General features: G+C 31.9%; 1 protein-coding gene across 2 annotated transcripts in view; it reads left to right on the forward strand.

Annotated features, from left to right (window-relative positions):
- Trhde (thyrotropin releasing hormone degrading enzyme) overlaps nt 1-24,814 on the forward strand; it is a 411,539-nt gene that overhangs the window by 262,663 nt on the left and 124,062 nt on the right. For both annotated transcript variants that reach the window (XM_004845026.3, XM_087192438.1), the window contains exon 7: nt 15,743-15,808. In XM_004845026.3, the coding sequence (XP_004845083.1) occupies nt 15,743-15,808 (66 nt within the window). The remainder of the gene's footprint in view (nt 1-15,742; nt 15,809-24,814) is intronic.

Genomic DNA, 24,814 nt, shown 5'->3' on the forward strand with positions numbered 1-24,814 from the left:
TTAGAAATAAATACACAAAGACATTTCACAGATACTATAAAATAAATTCTTCATAGCCTGTGAACAAATTTTCTGTGACAGCATGAGGATTATACAAATGTGCCTGTCCTCTGCCATAGTTCATCTTTCTCCATATGTCACTTTCTGTAAAGGTACATTTGGAGGTGTTTTAGCATGGGCACAACTGAGTAGAGTACAGGGACATCCGAGTTTTATAGGGGCAAGTTATATCTCTTCATGACTTTAATGTAAATACCAAAGAGGCCATTTATAGTATGAAGATATATTAAGCATATTAAGCCAAACCAATGAAAAGGAATTGTGTGTATGGGAACCAGAGGATGGAAGAGTTGACGTAGATGGATAATTTAATCTACTTCTAGTTTTATACAATTATTTTCTTCCCAACATCAGTACCTGAGTTGGTCTCTAGAAAACAGGATAAATATTTACCAGAAATGAGTCTTTGTTTGAAATGATTCTGCTTTGATACTGATATACTGATTTCTTTTTCCTCTAATATTTCACACCAGTATTTCACACATGAATGTACTCATTTATCTAGTTTATTAGTCATGTGTTGAGTATCTAGTCATGCAGCAAAATCCTGTGTCTATAGAATGTGGCTCTTCCCCTTCTGATTTCTAATGGTGTGGCAAATATAGGTTTTATATATATATATAAGTTCTAAGGTAAAACTATTTGCTAAGATAGATACAAACAAGTGTTATGTGATGATGAGGAGGACTGTTTTAATGCTGACTTGAATTGGAAAGGATTTGGTTGAAAGTGTGGTGTTAGAGTCATGACCCATAAAGTTCTGACTTTGATTTAAGGAAACTGTGACATTTTGGGTATGGGGGACTTGAACGCAAACAAAGGTGTCTGTTTTAGGAACTAGAAGTATCAGAAGCAGGGAGACGAGATAGATAGCTCTTTCCATAGTTTTACAAAAGGCATTATACTTTCTCTAAAAACTGAAACAAGAACAGCAAGCCCATTCATAGATACATATACAGAGAAATGAAATTAGTATGCCAGGGATATCTACACTGCCATGTTTATCACAGTACTGTTAATAACACCTAAGAAATGGAAACAAATGTCCATCAACTAATGAATGGTTTAAAAATGTTGAACATATACACAATGGAATACTATTAAGCCATAAAATATTAAAATCTTGTCATTTGTGACAACATGGATGGAACTGGAGAGCATTATCTCAAGTGAAATAAGTCAGGCACCAGAAAACAAGGACTGCATGATCTTATTCATATATGGTATATAAAAATGTTGTCCTCATCGAAGTTGAGAGTTGAATGGTGATTCTGAAGCCTGGGGAGAGGAAGGTAGGGGTGAGGAAAGGTTTATTGATGAGTACTAAATTATAGTTACATAGGAGGAAGAAGTTCTGGTATGATGTTTCGCATATTGGGGTGACAATGGTAAATAAAAAAATGAACATATTCATCAAAACCAGAAAAGAGTATATTGAAAATTTTTATCTTAAAGAAATTACAAATGTTTGCAGAGATATATGTTTAAATTGATTTAAACATTACACAGGGTATATGCATATCCAAACATGTTATCCCATTAGTCTGCATAATTTTTTGTTTTAATGTAGAAGTAAAATAAATTTAAATTAAATTTTAAAAAGAATCTAGGAGAAAGGATATAAATGAGACAGATTCATTAGTCAATTAATCATTAACATTTCATTATTTAAATATGTCAAATAAAATGTATGAAGTAAATGATATGCTATATGTTTTATAAATATTAATATTGTATCTATATTTTACAATAAAAATTATAAAAGAAAGGAAGAATTAGACAGAAAGTTTGAACCATGTAACTAAATGTTGTATTTATAAAGTATCTGTGATTAAATTTGACATTTTATTATTAGTTGCAAAAGTAATTGTTGGGATTATTTAGAAAATATGTACCTTAATAAATAGTTTATTAAACATTGGTGCTATACTATAATTTTCAGAAATAATGTCTAATACCAAAATTTATTATAGAACTGTTGTTGCATAATAAACCATTGTGTTATGTAAACACAATAAACTATATTTATTTCAATTGTTGCCATTCAGCTAAATCTAGCCATGTCACGTTTGAGAATGTATCTTTTTTTTATATTATTGGACAGAATTTAGGATGTGTATTGTAAGCCTAATTTGTAATGATCTGTTGAGTATTTAACTGGTGACATTTGCCATCATGATATTATGTGAGTAACTTTTAAAAGTCTTTTTTATATAGTACATTTGACATCCTTATTCACTAACATTAATTCATGTTGTAGTTTTCTTAATGTACTAAATTTCGTGTTTGCAGCTTTGATAGTTTAACAAGGAAAGATTCCTTCACAATAAGCAGTAGAGATACCATTTGTTGGCTTATACTAAAAAACATGAATGATATTGATATCTTTTTGCAGTTATTTGCAGCTTGTTGTTCCTAAGTTCAAAAATTAATTTGGGGTAAAGAATATTTAGACTTTTACAAACAATTGGTGTCACTTTAACTTTCTAAAGTAAAATTAAATTCCCTTTTGCTCATTCACCACTTTTATTGGTTTGGGGAATTTCAGCTTTCCACTGCATCCAGAAATAAACAAAATTAATAATTCTATGACTTATTCTTAAACAATTGCTTTGTTAAAACGTCTGTATTTTAATGGAAATTATAATGTATTTATTACTATATTGGTTTTTAAAAGAAAAATATTCATACGAACTTAATTCTTTAAAGGATTATATTAAGTAACTGAGTTTCTGGACAATTCAATTTAACATGCCTCATTTTTTCTCTAGTATTTAAGTTCATTTTAAATTTAAAAATACTATAGCATAGAGTACTATGAAATCTCTACAAATAGATCATAGACCTCAAGAGGAATAAGAAATTTATATAAAACATAGAGATTGAACTGTTATTAATTATGTTGTTTAGGTTTGCAATTTTGTCAGAGGCCTTTTTTGTTTTTCTTTTTTTTTCAGTACCAGGGATCAAACTCAAGACCTTGAGCTTGTGAGGCAAGCGGCGGAACCCCTGAGCTAAATCCTTGGCCCTAAGGCCTCTATTTTCAATTAAAATGTCAATTAAGAATTTTTTCAAATATATAGAGAACATTATCAGGTATACATGCTCTCAAACCAAATTTAACAGCTATCATTTCGTAAGTAAGATATACTTATGATTTGTTTCAAAGGATAAAACTTTATATTGAGTTGAAGCCCTCTTGACCCTTTCCTCACCTCATGCCCCAATTCTTCCCAGAAATAATCATTAAGCACAAAGTGTAGTTTGGATCTGGAATGGAAGTAGTTTTCCCCTGCCATGTGCTCCAGTCATGATGCACTATCTTGTCACTGGCCCAAAGTAATGGCACAATCAACCATAGACTGAAATTTATAAAACTATGAGCCATAATAACCTTTTTCTTTTCATAAATTGATTTCTCAGATATTTGTGATAGTAACAGAAAGTCAACTATTGCACAGACTTTGTTCTATCCGTATTCTTATACTCACACTTTGTCATTTACCTTTACACCGTACAATAAGAATAAAGCACAATTTGAAATCCATGTCTATATTCCTGGATTTAATTTTTTGCAGTTTTTCTTTATTAGAAACAATTGAAATTTTATTTACAAATCACAGGGAGAAACAATGTTGCAAATGACATCTTTCTCCACCTGTCTGTGTGTTCATGTGTGGGTGCTGCTAATGATGTATGTACATGTTGGAAAACATGCTGGGTCATCAGGTACCTGCATCACTTGCCAAGTCAATTTATCATTCTTCTAGGCAACTAATACCTACTTTCTTCTTTTCTCTTGGTATTTATATTCCTTTACTTGTCCTCTCTCTCATCTGATGACTTGGCTGTTATTTCCCTGAAATAATGGAAACAAAAAACAAATCAATTTTCTCCCTCCTCCACACTTGTACATCTTCTTTCCTTTGGTACAGAGCAATGCCTCCGGTGTGTGCTAGGACTCCTTTTCTCCTGTCAATTTGAAGAGATTATTCTTGCAGAGCTGTCTCCTTTCTCATAAATCATTCATTTTTCCTTCTCTACTCAATTACTCTTATCTTTGTAGAATGTTACAATATTTTGATCTTAATAAAAATTCCCTTGACTTACATCTGCACAGGCTATAGTGTTTCTTTTTCTCTTTCTCTTTTAAAATACTTACGCCGTTATTCTTATCACTTGACCAAACCATGTCTTTTTAGTAAAAAAATAATTCTACATTGTAAAATCCAGTTAATCCTCATCTTAGTTGACTTGTTTTCTCAAACACACTTTATAGCCATGATCATTCGCTCCTTGAAATACCTTTTCTGATTTGCTATTAACTCATTGGCCATCTCTTCTTCATTTTTGGTGAATTTTATTGCTTTTCTCAACCTGCAAATATTGGAATGACCAGGACTCATTCTTCAGATTTTGTTTGTCTTCTCCATTTCTAGTTGCTCCATATGAGAGCTTGGGATTTCTTTTCCCCGACTCTCTTCTGAATTCTAGATTGCAAAATCTAGCTGTTTGTTTTCTCTGCCTAAAATGCTTTTCTTAAGTTTTCAGTGTGACTTGCTTTTTCATTTGATTACTATTTCTGCTCAAATGTCAATTTACTAGAGAAATCTTTCCTTAATAGTTTATACTGTAATAATTGGAGAGACCCCACCTCCTCCAGCACTCTATTGCCTTGTGCTGTTTTGTCTTCACAGAAATAATTGATACTTGGCATTATTATATTAAGCTGCTTCTTTGTTTATTAACTAACTCTTCTGTCTAGAATATCAACTCTATGAAAGCTCTATTGAGATTTAACTCTGCATTATTCTCAGGCTTTATAGCAGTGCCTGGCACGCAGATTCTCAATAATTACTAAATTCTCAAATAAAATTGTTTAAATTTATATTAGCATGATACCACCTAGAGTATTTACACCTTTGTACAAACTTCCATTAGAGTGAAGAGACCCTATTTCCTCAAATCTTCATCTATGATATTTTCTTATAATATTCTCCATTTTCTCCTAATCATTTCTTAAGTTTTGTAGTTTACACTGAAGTTTCTAATGATCCCTTTGAGTATTCACTCTTGTTTCTCTATGTTTCAAAGCACAATGTAACTTAATTTGTTCAGCTAATCAATCACGCCAGTGTTTACTGAATTCCCTGCCCTGTTTTACTGGAATATCATCCACCTCTGTCAGCTATCACTGCTATCAGTATTAGCTCACTTCTGCAGTCCTTTATTTTGATCTTCTAGTATACATGCTGATTACTTCAACAATAATGTCTGAGGTTGAACTACAACTTTATAGGCTTGTTAATCAAAAAAGACGATTCCCTCTTTCTTTTTTCTATTTTAAAATTGCTACTAAGTCAAGTAATTCATGTGAATTTTCAGATCAAGACAATTTCTGAAAAAAGTATATAATTTTTGGATATTTGACATGTTTATAATCCTACTTTCATTTTTAGAACCTTATATGTTCTTATATATCATCACAAAGGCTAGCAAGCTTTTGTTCTTTTTCAATTCTTTTATAGAAATTTGTCAAAGTTAAGAGTAACATGTTACAAAATACCCTTAATAGGTTAATGTGCATGAAAAGCTGGCCTGGATTTTACTGTGTATGTGAGTGTGTGTCTATGTGTGTACATTATTTTGATTTTTATGTTTTAACCACAGATTTGCCTTTCTACTTTTTTAGTCACTTTCAGATTTATATAATTGTTTTTAATTTTTCATACCTATTAGTAAAAGTTGCTAGAATATTCTTATTTTTAATTTCTAACTTTTTATGTATTTATGAGACCACTTTTGTTCCTAATATTGTCCATTTGCATTATTTTCTTCTTTATGCACCCTGATCAAATTTATACTCAGAGCTTTACTGTTTAGTGATTTTACAGATCTGACATTTTATTATTTCTTCTCAATCATTTATTTGTTTTCTCTTTTGTTAACTTTGCTGTTATGTTTTATATGTTTATTTATTTATAGTATCATGATAGTTCAAACTTTGTGACTTGAATGCTTACATACAAGTGCTATTTCTGATGTGCTTCAGTGTTAATTCTTTTTTGTCCCTGGGATTTGTGGTCCTCTCACTGAATACTTTTAATTTCCTATTTATTGATGTGAATATAGAGTGTTCTTGTTTAAATGCCTGCCTGGGAATACTGGAAAAACATATGGTTCTAGTGATGTATATATGCTGAATCATGGCAGGAGAGATTTGTTAGCTTTGTACTGGCTGTAGCCCATGGTCTGGACTGCTGATTTGAAACCTTTCAGAAGTAGGTAAATACCTTTCCTAACTAAGATCATCTTTCATTGTCAATGGGAAAGTTATGGCCTTAATAATGAATAGAAGAATACAGTGTCCACATAAAATGCCTACATGTAGGTGTAGAAAGAAGGAGTACACATGAAATAATTAGAGATTGGTATAGAATAATGTGGTAAATTACACAGTTCAGACTTAAGGATTTATCACTTCTGAGGAGAGAGAAAACATTGAAAGCATAGTTATGGAAAGTATCACACCATAATATAGACTTTCCTGTTCTTTTAATAAGGTATAGAATGTAGAATTATGGGTTGAAAAAATTTCCTTTCATTTGAAGTAAACAGCATGACTAAGACATGGGGGTATAAGACATCCTCTTGTGATAAGGACATGAGCTTCACTAGAATAGAAGCTGGTTATTAGGTTATGTGAGAAAAGAGATAAGCACTGACGAGTCTCACTATGGATGGCTTTGATTACTACAGTAGGAAATCTTTGTAAAATAAAGATATTAGAGACAGAGAGGTAAAATACAAATAATGATAGTGATAATAATGAGGATGATACAAATATGTATAAACTTTTTAAAAAGCTATTATTCCAAAGACCTATTCCAAGTCCTTTATATGAAAAATTTAAATGAATTCTTAGAAAATAATACTGATGTAGGTTTATTGTTATTATTCTTATTAACATAGGGTAGTTTAGTGAAGTTATAATTACTATTATTGTTGTACTCTAATTGTAGTTATTTAGATCATCTAACATGTATTAGTAGGTAACAGAGCTAGGACTCTTAACAAACATTATGCTTCTAAAGTAATTTATAAAATTAGTCTGATATGGCCCACAGGATAGATTTATAAGGTGAGAATGCATCTGGGGTTGTCATTTGGAGACTGTGAAATAATTCAGCCATGCAGAGATAGAGGCTTGGCCTCAGGAAGTCATAAATCAAAGAGGACTCTGAGGCTCTAAGCACAGGTGACTGGAGCAATCGGGCATCAATTCTATTTTCTTGTGTGGAATTAATTCTCTTTCCCTTTTCGTTCTCTTTTTTTATCTTATTCTATAGTCCCTCTTAGTCTTTCTTTTTGACAACCAATTTGTGAGTGAGAAATATTTAAGGTTAGGTATTATCTTGCTCTCTCCACCAATGTTAAATATAAACTTTATCTATTTAAGAAGCAAACAAATAAACAAAAAAATCCCATGTCTTTAAAAAATAACAATGGAGAATTAAAATATGCTTTTGCTTCGTATAAAAACATGTTTTTCATTAACAAACTATGTTGAAATTTTTTTTTCAGTTCTTTATATATTCTGGATATCAGTCTTTTGTCTGAGGAACAGCTGGTAATTTTTTTCCCCACTCTGTTGTCTCTTTAATCTGTTGGTGATTTCTTTTGGTGTGCAAAAGCTTTTAAATAAGATGAGATCCCAGTTATTAATTCTTATATATTATTATATATCTTATATATAATATATTATATATCTTTAATATATTATATTATATATCTTATATAATGTATTAGATATCTAATATATTATATATCTTATATAATATATTATATATCTTATGTATAATATTAATATTTCCTAGGCAATTGAGTTTTTGTTCATAAAGTCTTTGCCTACACCAATGTCTTCAAGAGTTCCACCTACATCTCTTCCATCAGATTTAGTGTTTCTGTTTTAATGTTTAGATCATCAATCCATTTTGATTTTGATTTTGATTTTGATTTTAGTTTAGTGCATGCTGAGAAACATGGGTCTAGTTTTACTTAGACCCAATCCAAAAATGGGCATCTGAGGTCAATACACACTTCTCGGATGAAGAAATACAAACAGCAAATAAATATATGAGAAAATGTTCAACATCACTGGTCATTCAAGAGATGCAAATACTAGAGACATTTATAGCTAAATAGATGCATATCAAGACCATACTCTTAAGTGAAATAAATAGGACACACATGTGTAAATATTGAAATGTCTCTCTGTGTGAGAAACTGAAAGTGTAAATGAGGAACAAAATCTGTAATAGATAATGTGAAATAGGAAGCAAAGTTTCAAAGGGGAAGGGGAAATAGGGGAGATTACGGGAAAGGAAAGAAGGGAAAGAAAAAAATATGAGAAAAGAAGGAAATAATGGAAACATAGCTTTTGTAAATAGGGGTGGAGGGATGTAAGGGAGGGAGGGGGAATGGAAAAAAACAAGAACTTAAATATATCATGTACAGGTACAAATTCCCAATGATGAATGTGATCATAATGTATACCTAAAATGTACTAATAAAGTTAATTAAAACAACAACAACAAAACAATACTGAGATTCCATGTCACTCCAGAAAGAATAGCTATTATCAAGCAATAATAAGTACTACTGGGGCTGTGGGGAGAAAGGAACCCTTCTTCACTGTTGGTGGGAGTGTAGACCTCTGCAACTACTGTGGAGATCAGTGTGGAGATATCTCAAAAAATTAGAACTAGAAATTCTATTTGAACCAGTTATCCCTATTCTTGGTATCTTCCCAAAAGAATTAAAAGCACTGTACCACAGTGATATATGCACACTCATATTCATAGCAGCACAGTTTATAATAACTAAATCTTGGAAACAGCCTAAATACCCATCAACTGATGAATGGATAAAGAAGATTTTTTTATATAATGGATTACTACTCAGTGATAAAGAAGAATAAATGAGATATAGCTAAATGAATGCACCTAGAGACCATACTCTTAAGTAAAAGAAGTGGGACACCCATGTGTAAATATTGCATTGTTTTCCTGCTGTGAGAAACAAAAAGTGTAAATAAGGACCAAAATGCATAATAGATATTGTGAAATAGGAAGAAAATGTTCAAATGGGAAGGGTCACAAGGGAAGGGGGAGAGGGAAAGGAAAGAAGGAAAAGAAAAATAAAACAAGAAAAGAAAAATAAAATGGAAGCAAGACTTTTGTAGATAAGAAAGGGAAGCAGAGTAGAAGGGAAGGGAGAGGAATGAGAAAAATATGAATGAAGATATATCATGTACAGGTACAAATTGTATACAGTGAATGTGATCATTATGTATATCTGAATTGTACCAATAAACTTAATGATACAAAACAAAAACCCCCACAAATTATGTTAGAAGATTGTAGAATCTCTACACATGTCCATGTTTTGTGCAGAAACATCTTTTAAAAATTTGTATTTTGGAATCAATTTACTCCAGTAACTCAGAAAAGAACAGAATTTCTTAGCTCACAGGAGTCCTCGCTCTTTAAATAATCAAAGAATGGAGTAGCTGGAAGCAAGTTCATGTGACCACTCCACCTGTGGGATGTTGGGCAGATTTTCTGACCCTTTTGCTTCAGTCTCTCCTGTAGGAAAATTGAAAATAACAGTACATTATTCCTTACCTTCCACCTAGCTGGGGCACGGAAAACCAGAAAGCAAACACTTCCATTTTTGTAGAATATTTACGAGTCAAAGACTTCTTGAAGAAAGTGAGAAGGAGAAGATCCTGTTGTTCTGGTGCATATGTGCCAGTATTAGTAGAGTGTCCTCATTACCAGCTTATTCCAATGACCTGTCATCCAACTCTTCCTACTGGTGTAGATCTGTCACTGAACACTGAGCTATGGAGTTAGTCCAGATCTTCTAAAAGGCAGACTTAACAATGTGCAAAAGCCTTTTTGTCAAAGGAGGCAAATAAGGTTGGGAAACCATGTTGCAGGTGATACAATACAAGGAGAGAGGGAAGGAAGAATCACTTGTGATGGAAGAATTTCAGATTGAAGTTCGGGTGTATGAAACGTTCACCCAGATCAGTGTGGAGTTCTCCAGGCAGCTGTCTTTTGGAGGAGTTTCCTGCCCTACTGGAATGGTCTCTTTGTTCCATTGCCCTCAGTCATAAGGGATTAAACAGACAATGTATGCTCTTCCTGGTGGTAAAAGCAGAGGAGTAGCAGAAACCTGAGGTATTTTTTCACAGCTGCGATAGCATCTGCTTTTTAAAAATCACTGTTTTACTCTGTAGTAGCCTTTTGTTTTCACTAAAAGTGCCTTAATATAGTTTTATGTTCCTTTACACATGAACATGTCCTATTCCACCAGCTTATTTATGTCTTTTATTCTATTCCTGACTCCAGGTATACTGGTCAAACTTTTCAGCTATGTATCATTGAATTATGTAGCCCTTCATCGTCTTCTGTGAACATGTTACTGATGAAAAATCTGAGTAACTAAGAATTTTATTTTCTCTTTCTCAGTTTTTATTATGCCCAATGCTTTTAGGGAGAGTTATCTGTTTTTATTTGTTATTATAAGAAAGTAACCTACATTGGTTAAGATCATTGATTTTGAATTGAGTGTCTAACTGTGGCTCTATAACCCCACCCTGAATAAATTTCAGCAATTTAAACAATTCTTTAAGCTTTCATTTTCTGATTTGACAAAGACATTATATCTTTTTATATTATTATGAATGTGGCATGTAATAGTTGATTTTATAATGAAAGATGCTTTATTAATAACTCAACTTACAAACTTTCAGTGCATTTCTGCTTTTTTTGACTCTCTATTGCCTTCTTACATTGTTAGTTGTTTCAAATCTAGTTTCGTTGCCTTCAACTGATAGAATCTCAAGACCACTTTTCTTGTATTATTGAGTGGTGATGGCCCAGCAAACACTGTATTTTTTTTTTAGAAACACCTATGTGCTAGGAACCATTTTGGGTGATGTGTCCAGAGTAGGGGGTCAGACGGACCAAATCTCCCGCTTTGTGGTGTTTACAGTCTATTGTGTGTCATAAAATTCCTTAGCTTTTGTCCTTTGAACTTCAAAATCTCTTATTTATCTAACCTTTCCTTTCTGGCCTCCGTCTTGTCTCAGAGTCAACTGCCTATATTGCTTTCCAAGACTATTCTAAATTTCCTTTTTAGTTATTTTGGAATCTTGCTCCAACAGTCATCTCTTGAACTAGTGTGTCTCCAGTCTCTGTCTTCTATGGATCAAATATTTTACTTTGTACAAAATTTTCTTTCCTATTCAAAAAAGAAAAGTTTAAACAAATCTCATATGAACATACATCTAGCTTTGTCTTCCATCTCCACAGTTTTCCAAATTGAGTTTTACCCCTACAAGTCTGTTTAAATAGCTTTCTCTTAAAATTGATCTACTATGCCCTTCTCTTAGCTATTATTTTTTCTTGAAATCTGAAGCACTAATGTTCAGATATATCTTCAGCAACACTATTACTGAGTTGCCATCTGCTTTTCATCATAATGTATCATCCTCCTTTACACATAATTTTATTTCTCATTGATTTCCTCAACAGTATTTACTGCCTATGAGTGCTGAAGAGATCGTGCAGAATTTGTAGAAAGACCTTTAGAGTCTCTATTCCATTTACTTCACTAAAACTGCATCACTTTTCTCAGTCGCACCTACTTCAAACCCCAATATACATCTTCAATCACGAAGTTCCCCTGAGTCTCATTCCTATACTTACGTTTTTCCTCTTTTCCTCCTGTTCTCTACCTAGTCTTCAGTCACGTATTTTTCCAGTGGGTATTGCTTTATTCATCCAATCCACAATTTCTCTAAATTCTGTGTATCTATTAATATCATGTTCCTCTAAGTCAGGCTTTAAAATTCAAATTAACCTTTGCTATATTCCTTAAGAGTGTCTCTGACTGTTATCTTCATTGTTCCCATTTGTTTCTGTTATTTTATGTTGTTTCTTTCCTGGAGTATCAGAGTTAAGCCCTGACTTTTTGTTTTAACCACTTTCCAAATTACTTAGCTGTGCTATTGAAACATTTATAAAAACTGCCTCAGTCTCATTTTCCATCTAATTTCCCATTGTCTGGTTTCATACCAGTGTGCTTCTGTATAATCTCCCTTGATTATTTGTTACCTCTACATCTGCCTGATCATTGAAAAAAACATTCCTGCTGTATTACACACATGCTTTCTGGTTATTTATCTGTCTTTCAATGTGCAACATGATTTCCACTTCTTTAGACTTTTCATCCACCAGAGATAACCTCTCCTGATTCTGAAACACAGGAGGAGATTTTTTCTTTTGTCACTTAAAGTATTTTCAATCTCTTTTCACTTAGATTTTGAGCCCTTTATGATAGAAAGTTGTGCCACTTATATTCTATATGATACTGAGCACAGCACTTTGCTCATTAAGCATATCTAAAGGAAATTAGTTAAGATGATCTCTCTCATTTCAAAGTGATTACGTGTCAGTAGGTTACACCAGTGAAGTAATAAACTGTATATCCTGGCTGAATAACTAGTCTTCAAAAATACAAAGTAATTTCTATGCATGTGATGATTTTCATCTTTTGTCCACTTACTGCTCTAAGGGAGAACAGCTTCTGAGCTAGACACAGAGAGAGGGTGAAGCCAGATACGGGGACACTGCTTTTCTGCTAGAAGTATTTACTATCACAGGGACTAATGTGCATTCAAATTAATACAATGAAGGGAGGGCAGGGGAATGGGGATAAATAAGAACCAAGAGAGATTATGTAAAGGTACTAATTTCCAATGATGAATGTCATTATATTGTATATCTGAAATGTACCAATAAAATTAATTTATAAAAACAAATTAATACAATAAAAAATTTAAAAATTAGTTGGGAACTTATACACAAAAAGGCATTTCAAGTACAAAAATTGATAAAAGATGAGTGGGCTCTTAAGCACACTTGTGTGCAATATTCTTTATGAAACCCTTAGTTAATTATTCTAGTGTCCTCTTGAACCTAAGCTTATCAAACATCGTAAGTTTTCTTGCACTAACTTCAACTTTAAAGCTTTGCTTGAAATAATGTATTTGCTTCCCATAAACTTTTCAGGCTGCCTAAATATCCAGTTTGTTTGTTTGGGTCTGGAATTGGAGTGTAATTTCTAATATTGTAAGCAATATTAGTCTGATGAACAAATGCTTTAAAGTCACGATGAAAGGAGATTTAGAGTCTTTTAAAAAAACTGGTTTCAATAATGTATACCTATGTTAAGAGTTGTGATCAGTTTTATAATCCATACATAGTAGTAACTTAGTATGTGTTGACTAAATGATGACAGTTGGTGAGCCTGTCTATGAACTTCTATAAAATAGGGATTTTAAAATTTAGCTTTGGAAAGAACAGTACAGATCTATAATTTTGTGTGCGGCTCCAAGAACATTAAGTCTTTCAATTGAGCACAAATTTTCTAAAAGTTAATATATGCAACATAATAATGATATTATATAACACATGTAATATAATAATATATAACACTAAATATTATCTATTCAGTGATATTATATAACTTAAATATTGTTTGTATTTATAGGTTTTATTTCTTGCTAGTGCTCTGCTCCAGCTTAACCCAGACAGGAAAACTGGTTCATTGTTTATGATTAGAAAGTATTGCTTTGCCATTAGACCATGCCCAGATGGATAGTTTTTTTGTAGTGGACAAGAGGCCAAGTCATCATTACCTGGAGGGAGACACTTAAATCACTGGAAGATGAGTGTTCTGTTCTGAAGGGAGTTGATTGCCTCAGATTCTATGTCTAACTTCCCAGGTGTCAAGGGTCAGTTTCCCCCCTCAGGGTTGGTTGCTTGGATTGAAAAATGTACAGGAGCAGAGTTTGTCAAAGAAATTCAAGGAGCAGAGCTAATAGATTCTAAAGGGAATTCTAACCTGGTCCCGAGATTGAATCATAAATGTTTATATTTTATGGACTTACACAAGTGTGCAGAAGATAAAGAAGAAGAAGCAAAGGAAAGAGTAAAAAGTGTGGGAGAAGAAAATATCAGGAGATGCAGAAGACTCTATTGTTTTTCAGCTTATGATTTGTTGAGATGAGAATAAAACAGCAATTTGAGGAACAATTTTGGTGGTAATTAAAATTTTTGACATATTGCTTTAGTAGTGATTAATTTCTGAATATGAGTATTATATTCCATCAAAGTTCCAGAATTGTAGAAAATGATTTTAATATCAAACAATGGAAATTTATTATTCTCTTTATGGACTAACTATACGAGTGCAGTCCCAGGCTGGTGGAATCTGTTTGTGAGCCTTATGATTCTCTTGCAAAAAGAGACACTTTTCATCAGTATCAAAAATCCTGTGTCCATGTATTGAAATCCCATACTGACACCAGTAATACATACAATTAGTACTTGTTAAGAAAAATTTAAGAAACAAGTTGCTGGAGTATATGTATTTGTAATGAGTATGAAGTGTGATATGTCATCATTAAGGAAAAACCCTCCAAATCGGATTGTTATTAAATATTTAGTGTTTACATCCACTGTTCCACAGTTCAAACAACTTGGTGTAAATTGAAAAATCTTCTTGAAAAATTACTTATATTTTAATAAATATTTGTGATCATATAGGCTTAATTATCATTACTTGGTATGTTTCATATTGATTACCTGCCTACTTTTTTTGCAGTATTATTGTTCTACAACATTATGTTTCTTAAGGTTAAGAAGACTTCAGTTAGTGATTCATTTTATTATTTTAAATTTTTGTAGTCACCACATATGTCTCATTTATGTGTGGATCTATATGGCTAGATTCAGCCTCTCTCTATATATATTTTTTGGTACTGGGGCTCGAACTCGGGTCCTTGTGCTTGCGCAGCGGGCAGTGAAACCACTGAGCTAAATCCCCGGCCCAAGATTCAGCCTGTAGAAGAAAGTCAAGCCATAAAAATAATTAGCAAATTTAATTAGTAACAATAACTCCCACTCCTATGGTACTTACTGTTTTTCATACCTATTTGAACTACTTTAAGTATATTCATTCATTGACACTTCAGAACAATCACATTGAATAGGACTATTTTTACTCATACATTGCAAGAGAAATAAGTGAGAAAAGGGAAGTTAAATCATTTTCCTGACTGAACATGGCAAATGGGTCACAATTTGAACCCGACAGCTCTAGACTCCTTAGTGATCTCTGCTCTCAACTTCTACAGTGTAACTATTATTGCTAGAACAAGGGTAATAAAGGTAGTGATATCACTCTAAAGCTATGTTTTAATATGAATGTTAACATTATAAATGTGTGAATACAAGAACCACATGTTATTATTTTTGTCATACACATTGTTTCAATAAACTGTTAATTGTACTTGAATTACAACTTATTATTCTCTTGAGATATTCTGTCTAGATTTGTGTTTTGCAGTTCTAAGATTTAGTCAGAAAATTTTTTGATTTATCAAACTTACACACAATTGTTATTTTAAGAGATATTATTTTCATGATTTTCTTGTTAAATATTTTAATGTAACACTATGAAGCAAGGTTTTGATTGATTAACAGAATGATTGTATAGTCATATCTGGTTGAAATTCTTTTGTTTTAAATACTCTTTTCTACAGGGTGCTGCTTTAATTAGAATGCTGGCTAATTTTATGGGCCATTCAGTTTTTCAGAGGGGTTTGCAAGTAAGTAAAATATTTTCCATTTTCTATTACATTTTCCTTGTTAATATATTTATTTTAAGTATATTTCACAAATTGGAAATTTGCTAATGCAAAATTGATGACTATTAGTGAAAATTTAAGATGTGTAAGCTAAGTCTGTGTGACAAGCGAAAGTTTTAGATAGAATACTCACTGTGGTAACAAAAAAATTGGACAATTACACAATTTATAATTTAAATTGAATTAATTTTCACATCAGATCCTAAATAATCAATGCAATATTTTCAAAAAGGTTGCTATCTTTCTTTTCATTTAAAAGTTCATATAATGTGAAAATAAATTGTATTGGCCTTACTAGATTTACATATTTTAGAAAATCATGGGGCTACTTTGAGATATATATCTTTTACGGTTTTGGGGGGTTTTTTTGGTACTGGGAATCGAACTCGGTTCCTTGCGCTTGCGAGGCAGGCGGCAGAACCACTGAGCTAAGTCCCTGGCCCTCTTTTACATTGTTTTACTATTCATATGCATAGATTTTTATTTGTTTCAGTGATAAGTTCATATTATATTTCAGTTAGAAAATATTTTTTGAAAAGGAAAAAAGGAAATAGTTTATCATACTGCATTTGGAATAAGAATTATGGAATATAAGAATGGATTTCAGAAGAGGAAAATTATTAAATTTAAAGCAGATACAAATATAGAAAATGAAACTTTATTACATTGAATCTGCTGGAGTAAATCATGTTCCCAGTATCTGTGATTGATGAATTATTTATGATGCATTCTGCTACTTAGAAGTGTCCTTTAAAGTAAATTGATGTTCACCTGAAATACAATTATACTAAGACAGAGCAATCAATCTTATCTATTCTGAGTAAGCTTTTCATTTTGAAATTTAAATAAACTACATCTGGGATCAGGTCATATTTTAGAAGTATAATTTTATCTTTACTCAAAATACACCGAATGATAAAATACAAAGCAAGTGTTAAGTTTGGTATGACAAAATATATGCTTAATTCAATAAAAATATATATAAATATCTTGAAGAACAGTTTCCCTGAGAAAATACTTTTACAGATTTGCTTCAGCAGGGGTTGAAATTTACTTTAATCAGCTCTTTCCATCAGGAACACCTTCAGAATAGCTGAATCCATTGATCCTGTTTGTGAAGTGCTAAAGGCTCTATTCTGATCACACTCACATAGTTGGGAAAACCTTTTTTCTTTTCCCCTCAAGGAGTGCTCTCTGTGAATATCAACTATCTGGAGGAATACCCTTCCTTATCACCAATCCCTTGTTTTTTCCCCATCGAAGTTGTAGGATGACAATTGCAGAAAATATCTAAGCTTTCATAAGGGCAACACAAATTGAATTTGGTTTCCTAGTAGCAAGCATATGTGAAATCATTTTCTATATACAATTTTTATTGTTTGTCTTCATCTGAGTGTATGGATTCGCTCAGCAGAATGAATAACTATGGTTACCTTATTTGGAGAGGATTATTATTTTGCCACATTTTTATTTAACCTGTCATACTTTCTATAGTAGGCAAAATGTATCATTTTTAAATACATCTTTACCCACTGACCCATTCTGTTCAGTTTTGTCTGAAGCAGAATACATCCTCTGACTTATTATGTTAAATATTCTTTTGAAGCTTTTATTAATGTGTGCATTTATGTTATGATTCTTGATTTGGTTAATTTTCAGTCGAGGGACTCTATGTTTGTCAACATTGCATTTCATTTGCCTTGTGAAATCTCATTGATCAGATAGATCTGTATCCTTCAGTACCTGGCTTGCAGCTTTATTTATACTCATGACTCAAACTGATTTAGTGTATCATCAGCAGTTTGGATTAGTTTACAGTAGATCCCTATGTCTCGGTGATAAATTATCATCTCTGTGCACGAAGATGAATGGGGTACATTTGGAGATGACCTCCTGAACAGATATTTCACATCATGGTGCTGAGTGGTCACAGACTTGATATTAGTATGCTTCCCATCCACAAGGCTCTGGGGAGTCCTGGTTTACAAGCTGTTGAAAGAGATACTCTGGGTTGTCAGCACTTAACTTTCCTGGAAAATTTATTAAGTGTTTTTACATTAACCATAGCTGTTTCTGTGTCAACAAAGGAAAGTTTATTATTAGCAAACAAACTTAGTGTTAGATTTCTATGCATAGACAGTTCCAAAATGGAAATAATGTGTTTTTATATGTTTTCTTCCTTCTTTATTCTTTTTATCACTTTCACTTTCTTTTCTATTTTTTTTCCTTTGTGCTCAGACCTTACCCCTCATGTTCTACACAGAAGTTGTGCCATAATGGCAATTTTTTACTGGTTTATTATATCTCTAAAAGTTGTGTCTGTAAGTTTGTGAATACTTATGACTCACACTAAGCTCTTTTGGAACAAGGTAGAGATTGTTGAGAAATGCGTTTAGAAATACATTATTGAATAACATAGGAAGATTATATTGACTACAGAGTCAACTATATTTTATACCTTCTATAATGTTTTATATGGCAATATTTATTTTAAATTTCATGTCAAACATATATTTACCAGAAGGAAGGGACCCTAGAGAATTATGAGCAGTTTATTTCTTCTGACAGTATTTAACCCATTCAGTCAACAATTAGAAAGTCTAGAGAATATTTCCATGCCAGGTAATCACAATTTGTCTTGTAGTGGAATTTTTCATACATCTTTTTCTAATTTACTTTTTTTTCTTATGATTTCATTCTGATTCTTAAATGGTTCTTTCTTGTATGATTTTTAAAGTAAATTATCTGAAACTGTTTTGGTAGATAAATCATATACATGCATAAAAATTACTCCTTGGCATCACTAACAAACTGACTTCAGTTTTAATGTTTGAATTCAAACCAGCACTTGGAATGAATCATGCTTGAACCCTTCTGTTGTTGGATTATGTTTACCATTTGTAAATGACACATTTTTAATCTCTACATATCTACTGTAACTCTACATATCATATCTTTGGAAACTCTACATATCTACCATTCTATGTAATCTATTTTACAGAATAATAGTAGCTGTATTTGGGGAAGCTGGAGGTAATATAGAGTTAGTAGGGAGAAGTCATTTTCCTTTGTTCTTTGCATTAATGTAGGCATTCTACAAGTCACTAAATCTCTCTTGGCCTCTGACCTTATGGTTATAAAATGTAATACTAAAGACTAAGTTTCATCTCATCTTTCATATTTTCTAAATCTAGGACAATCAATTAGATCATTTGGGATTGATATTTGTATTCTGGGACAGTTGTTTTAATTTGATGAGGAAAATCATAAACTAGATATGTAAGAGTGATTCCCTGCTCTTGTATCATTAGGTTACCATCTGAATATTAAGGCTGTATGGCTATCAATGTACACTGTACTGTAACAGTAGTCAAACCAGAATAGCAGTGGTTGTTACAGAGAGATGTTGTTAGTAATATGATTCATTTTTCCAGTATTAGGTAATGACATATTTTCTTGAATTTTGAGTTACATATTTATTTACATATTTTGTTCTAGATACTTTACATTTTTGCGATTAAGCCACAGTTGTGTTAGGGGACATTTGCTTAGGATTTTCTGATCTTGCTTGTTTATTTACAGTGCATGTGCTATGTTTTCTAAGGCCAGAGTTTCTACTTGTGCTCCTGAAATCTGGAATTGACTCTCTTTTGAGGGTGATGTTGTTGAGTATACTGGAGATTGGTCTTGAAGAGAATCAGCATCCCCCTTGATGAGTGACATAGAGAACTCACATAAGAGGAAACTTACTTTTTCAGAGGCAAAAGAGTTGCTTTTGACATCATCTGAGGCTCAATGGAATTTAGACTTCTAAGGCCAGGTTGCAGTGCTCAGTCTTAAATTTTCCCGGTCAATGCCCTAGCCTTCACATAAAGGACCTAATAAAATAAAGAAATTTACTTGAGTTATAATTTTGCCACTTAGTATTTCAATCCATAGTCAAGTTTTAAGAGACAATGATTCTATGGCTATAAGCAATTTCAGACTCTTAGCATAGTTGTAGATGTTTTGTCTCCCACCTCTACTGCCAACTGAGAATTTAAAACACTAAGGTTATCATTTTTTTTCTATCATCTCTTCACTTCTGTCAGAAATACCCAGTTTTTCTTAGACTCTATTCTGTTATAATGTTCTATTGAACCAGTTATTATTTTCCCAAATCCTATCCTTCAATTTAGGAAGCTATAGGTGATCATTTAAGAAAATGTTTGGTCCTGAAAAACCATGAATTATCATGTTCCTATTACCTGGTATAAATGATATTATCTTCTAAAAATCTAATCAAAATGGGCAAACAATTGCAGATAACCATCTTTGAACATACAGAACCACTAGAGAAAAAAAAATCACTGTAGATATTTCAAGGAGACAGGGATTTAACATTGGTACAAACATGTTGCAAAACCAGGAAGAATATGGTTGAAAAGGTCAAGAAAGTCACTGTCAGGTTTCAGAAAAGCAGGAAATTTGAGTATCACAAAAAATTAGTACCCATTTTCAGCTGCCTATAGTACATTTAGAAGCCACTTGCAATCTTATCTTTGTATTCTGCCAAAGCCAACATGCCTGCTTGCTGCATGAGCAATGAGAGTTCTTCTTTAATGACTTCCGTATCTCATATGTGTGCTTTTTATTTTGTAAAATTTAAACTTGGATCTAACTAGTAAAGAATTATATGAACTATACCTCTCAGGCATCTAGCTCATTCAGTGCACAGGAGTGTAGGAGGTGGTGGGAGTGGCTCTGAATTGCTAACACACATTCTGACCCACTAAATCTACAGACATCTTCATTGTATCAATTAACTATTATTTGCACTATTTTGTAGGTTGTTCTGTGGAGATTTAATAACTGTTGACTCCTTACATTTGTATTAAAAAGATGTGATAACTAGTGAGCTAGAGCAGAATGCTTTCACTTGATTACAATAATTTGTAATGATAGATGATAGGAAAAATTAGGGAAATCAAACCCACAGTGAGCACATTTCATTCACTTTATAACTGCACTTCATAACTGCCTGTGATCTGTTATCTCTGCTGATGTTTTTTGAATGAGTTGATGTAGTTATGTCTGGGAGAATCAATACTAATAACATAAGGAAAAATTATAAATTTCTAAAGTATTTCTCTTGAAAAATAAGGAGCTTGAGATAGATCATTTACAAATAAGAAAGGGACAAAGGGAAGGAGGGGAGGGGAAGATGAAAGGGAAGTAAAAAGTATTAAGAAGTGTCATGTATATGTACCAGCTCCCCATGATGAATGTAGTTATTATAGATTGCACACATGTACTAATAAAAATTTTAAAAATTAAAATGAAGAGCTGAAGAAAAGACAAGAAGCTTACTATTGTAAATAATTGTTTTACTTTTTAAATAACTTAAGAATTTTAGGCTTTGTTTTGCATATTCACAACTGTGGTCTTCTTATTCTACTTCCTCTGGTGGGTCAATCCCCCTGGGACATGAAATGTACGGGGAGAAGTATCTAAGAAGCAGGTTTTCTTATTTAAGACTGGATCTATCTAGGATATCTGGAAAGTAAGCTAATATGTTTCTCCAGCCCAGGATTTTCTCCTAGCAATGATTCCAGGGAGTAATGATGACTAAAAAACCAACTACATAATACATTATCTATTGGAATTTTAAAGAGTCAGTGAGAAATGCAGTAGACAGATCAGCAGTAACCAGAAACTCCCTTGTGCACAACCTCAAGTGTCACTTTTTAAATATAATGTAATTCTTACCTGAGCACCTCATTTTTGTCTGTAGTATGAACATTTTGATTCCTTTCTAGGACATCTAAGGACAAACTAGTAAGATCACCTGGGGCCTCCACCTCTGTTTAATATTTGTGTATTTGAAAGTGCTTTTCTCATTAGAGTGCCACAAAGATAATGGGACACTTACTAATGGGACACTGGGGTAGAATACATGCAGAATTTTCACACTTGTATCCTTTCTTCCATTTGAACAAACTTCAGTATTCAATGTTGTTGAATTTATTTTTCTATATGGAATCTGGAATTTAAGTATACTCCAACTTTGCCCTTCTTTCTTTTCTTCTGTCTCTCTAGAAGTTCTTAGTGATTTTACATATCCCTTGAAATCTGTCTTGCTTCTGTAAGTACTTCCTCTAAATTCCTCATCCAACAATGCTACCCACTTGCTAGCATCTTTTGGGAATTTTTGACATTTTTAATTTACTAAGCATCTTGTTGTTTCATGAATATGCACTGATTTTCACCTATATCTAACAATGCTTATGATTAAATTATGCATATGATCAAAGAATTAGGATCAACTGATTTTACCTTGCTTTTATCATTTAGGTTAAGTTCCTATAGCTTAAATCCTGATTCTACATAAGTATTATAGGCCCACTTCAAGTAATTTAGGTAATAATGCTTTTGGATAGAATTTTTGTTACATGATTTGAACTTCCCTTATTTCATTTTACTTTTTTAAAATCCCTCTAATAACATTTTTTTCTAATTATTTAGAAATTAAAATAAAGCTATAATTATAAAATCCTCAGATAACACTGATTGGCTCAGAAGCAATTAAAAATAATTACTACATAGTAGTATTGCTTTTTCTTTTCAAACAATAAAATATTGTTTTAATGATTTGAACCTAGCAATAACATTCTTCATGTTGTTATGAATCAACATCAGGGAATTGAAATTATGAAGAAAGATAATTTTTAAGCTCAATATTTAGTCAAATCCTTGTCAGAAAGTGAGTCACCTTCTTATTCAAAGCGGAGGAATTCAACAGCATCTAAAATATGGTTGAATAAAGAAAGATTTCTTTTAATTAGTATTTAATTGCTCTTTTACATAAGGTAACCTGCAACGAGAAATTTGGCTCCAATTATCAGGGTGGAAATTGCTTATGCAAATCAATGTAAGGCAATGAGGTGTGGATAAAAAGCAAAAAGGAAATATCATTATTATTGGTTTGTGCTCATAAAATTCTGATAGCCTGAAGGTAATGACAGGCACAAAGCCAAAGGGATTATTAGTAGCAACAACATAGTCAATAACTTGTGTTACAATGAGGTGTTATATGCCAACGTGTATTCAGGACTTTTATTTGCAAACTTCGGGATTATGTTTTTGTGAGAACATTGCATGTAGATTTTCAGATAAATTAAAAATCAGAAAATAATAGAGACAGTGAGTCAATGTTAATTCCTTTCTAGAGAGATAGCATCATGCTTGTATCCAGATGATAGCTGAATCATACTCAATCTAAAAAATGATTGACCATAGATAGTTTTTCTCAAATGTCTCCATGTTCCACTAAAAATGCCATGCATTTTTATATGTGTTACACTTACAAAGATAAACACTTGATCATGTTTTGTGATCACACAATATTGTATGATAATATTGTTATTGTAACTGGTTTTTAGTCATTGGATTTGACCTAATTAACATGTAATTTACTAAAAACCTGTCTATAAAACTAAAATAAATAAGCATGTTATAGAATATACATGCATATTTAATTTTTAGGAAAGATTCCATGGATTTGAGAATTAAGAATTCCATCTGCAATTCAAAACAGGTACTTTGAAAAATTAAATAGCTGTAGCTATTTATAATTCAGAGTAAGAGAGAAATAAATTCTAGACATCTGTTTTAATTCTTCTTATATATACAAGTTCCGATTGAATCATTACTTTGCCTCTGATTTAAATGTTATAAACTGAACACCTTGGCAATAACTGAAAAGTCTTTATTATTAGAGAAGTGTATCTCTGGTCATCCTGCAATCATTTACCTCAAAAGGAACATTTATAAATTTGTATTTATTATCTTTCATCTGCTAGCTCAGGGTTCAAGATTTATTATGCATTTTACCTATTCTTCTTGGTAGTTCAAAAATTTTTTTTTAATTTATGAAAAAATAAAACAGAATTTCATAACAAAATAAGAAAATAATAATAGTTAATATACTGTGTATCATTATCTTCAAAGTAATTATTCAGAGTACAAGACAGACAAAAAAGATTCTCTCTTACAAAGAAGAAACAAACAGGTAATAGCAAAAATCTTCCTTTGCGATGAAGTAGGAGATACTAGTAATATAAATGAAAGAAATTAGCATATATATTAAAATATTTTAAAACAACAGAATAGGTATTATTCTATTATATATTATATATTATATATTATATATATTACATAATATATTATATATTGTTCTATTATTGAGGAATTATTTGAATTTCTCTGTATTTTTTACTTATCTTTCTTTAAGTTAGATGCACAAGCTTAAATATTCCGTGGTTTCTCTTATATGAGACTCAAAATTATATTTTTGATTGCTTTATTTAAAAATTATGTGTGAAATTATCAGATATATTAGGTTGATGAATGGATATATTTGTATATTGTGTGTAAAGTATCCAATTTGTAAATACACACACACATACACACTGTAGACTGTATGATTTGTGAGATTACTAGTCCAGAATTACAATAAACTCGCCTTAGAGAAATTTATCTCTCTGATTGGCCGGTTTTTTTTCTTTTCCCATTTTAAATTTATTTTTTCTCTTATTTTATGCTCTTAAGTACATGAACTACCCTAGAACTACATATTTAACAATGTTACAGGTTTTCATGAAAAAATTCCCCCCCAAGTTAGAAATATGTTTTCCTTATTACTCATGCTTTTATAATTGTTTGTTGATACTATGAAATAGGTTAATAATATCAATAAGACATAGTTATACCATAGTTCCTTATGCTTTGTCCTTTACTGTGAACATGTAGGTTGCTTTCTAGTTTTTGTTAAACAATAATCTAATAATCTTTAATTATGTTCCTTTATATTTTGGATGAATTTTATATGCATTTCTAGATATTCAGAACCAGTCTTTCTCCCAGAACATTAAATCGATATAAAATGCTAATAGTAAAGTTTTAAGGTTCTCTTTTTATTACATGCTG

The sequence above is a fragment of the Heterocephalus glaber genome, unplaced genomic scaffold (assembly GCF_053883595.1).
Source record: "Heterocephalus glaber isolate CG9 unplaced genomic scaffold, H.glaber_assembly_v1.0 deba00001571, whole genome shotgun sequence".
Lineage (NCBI taxonomy): Eukaryota > Metazoa > Chordata > Mammalia > Rodentia > Bathyergidae > Heterocephalus > Heterocephalus glaber.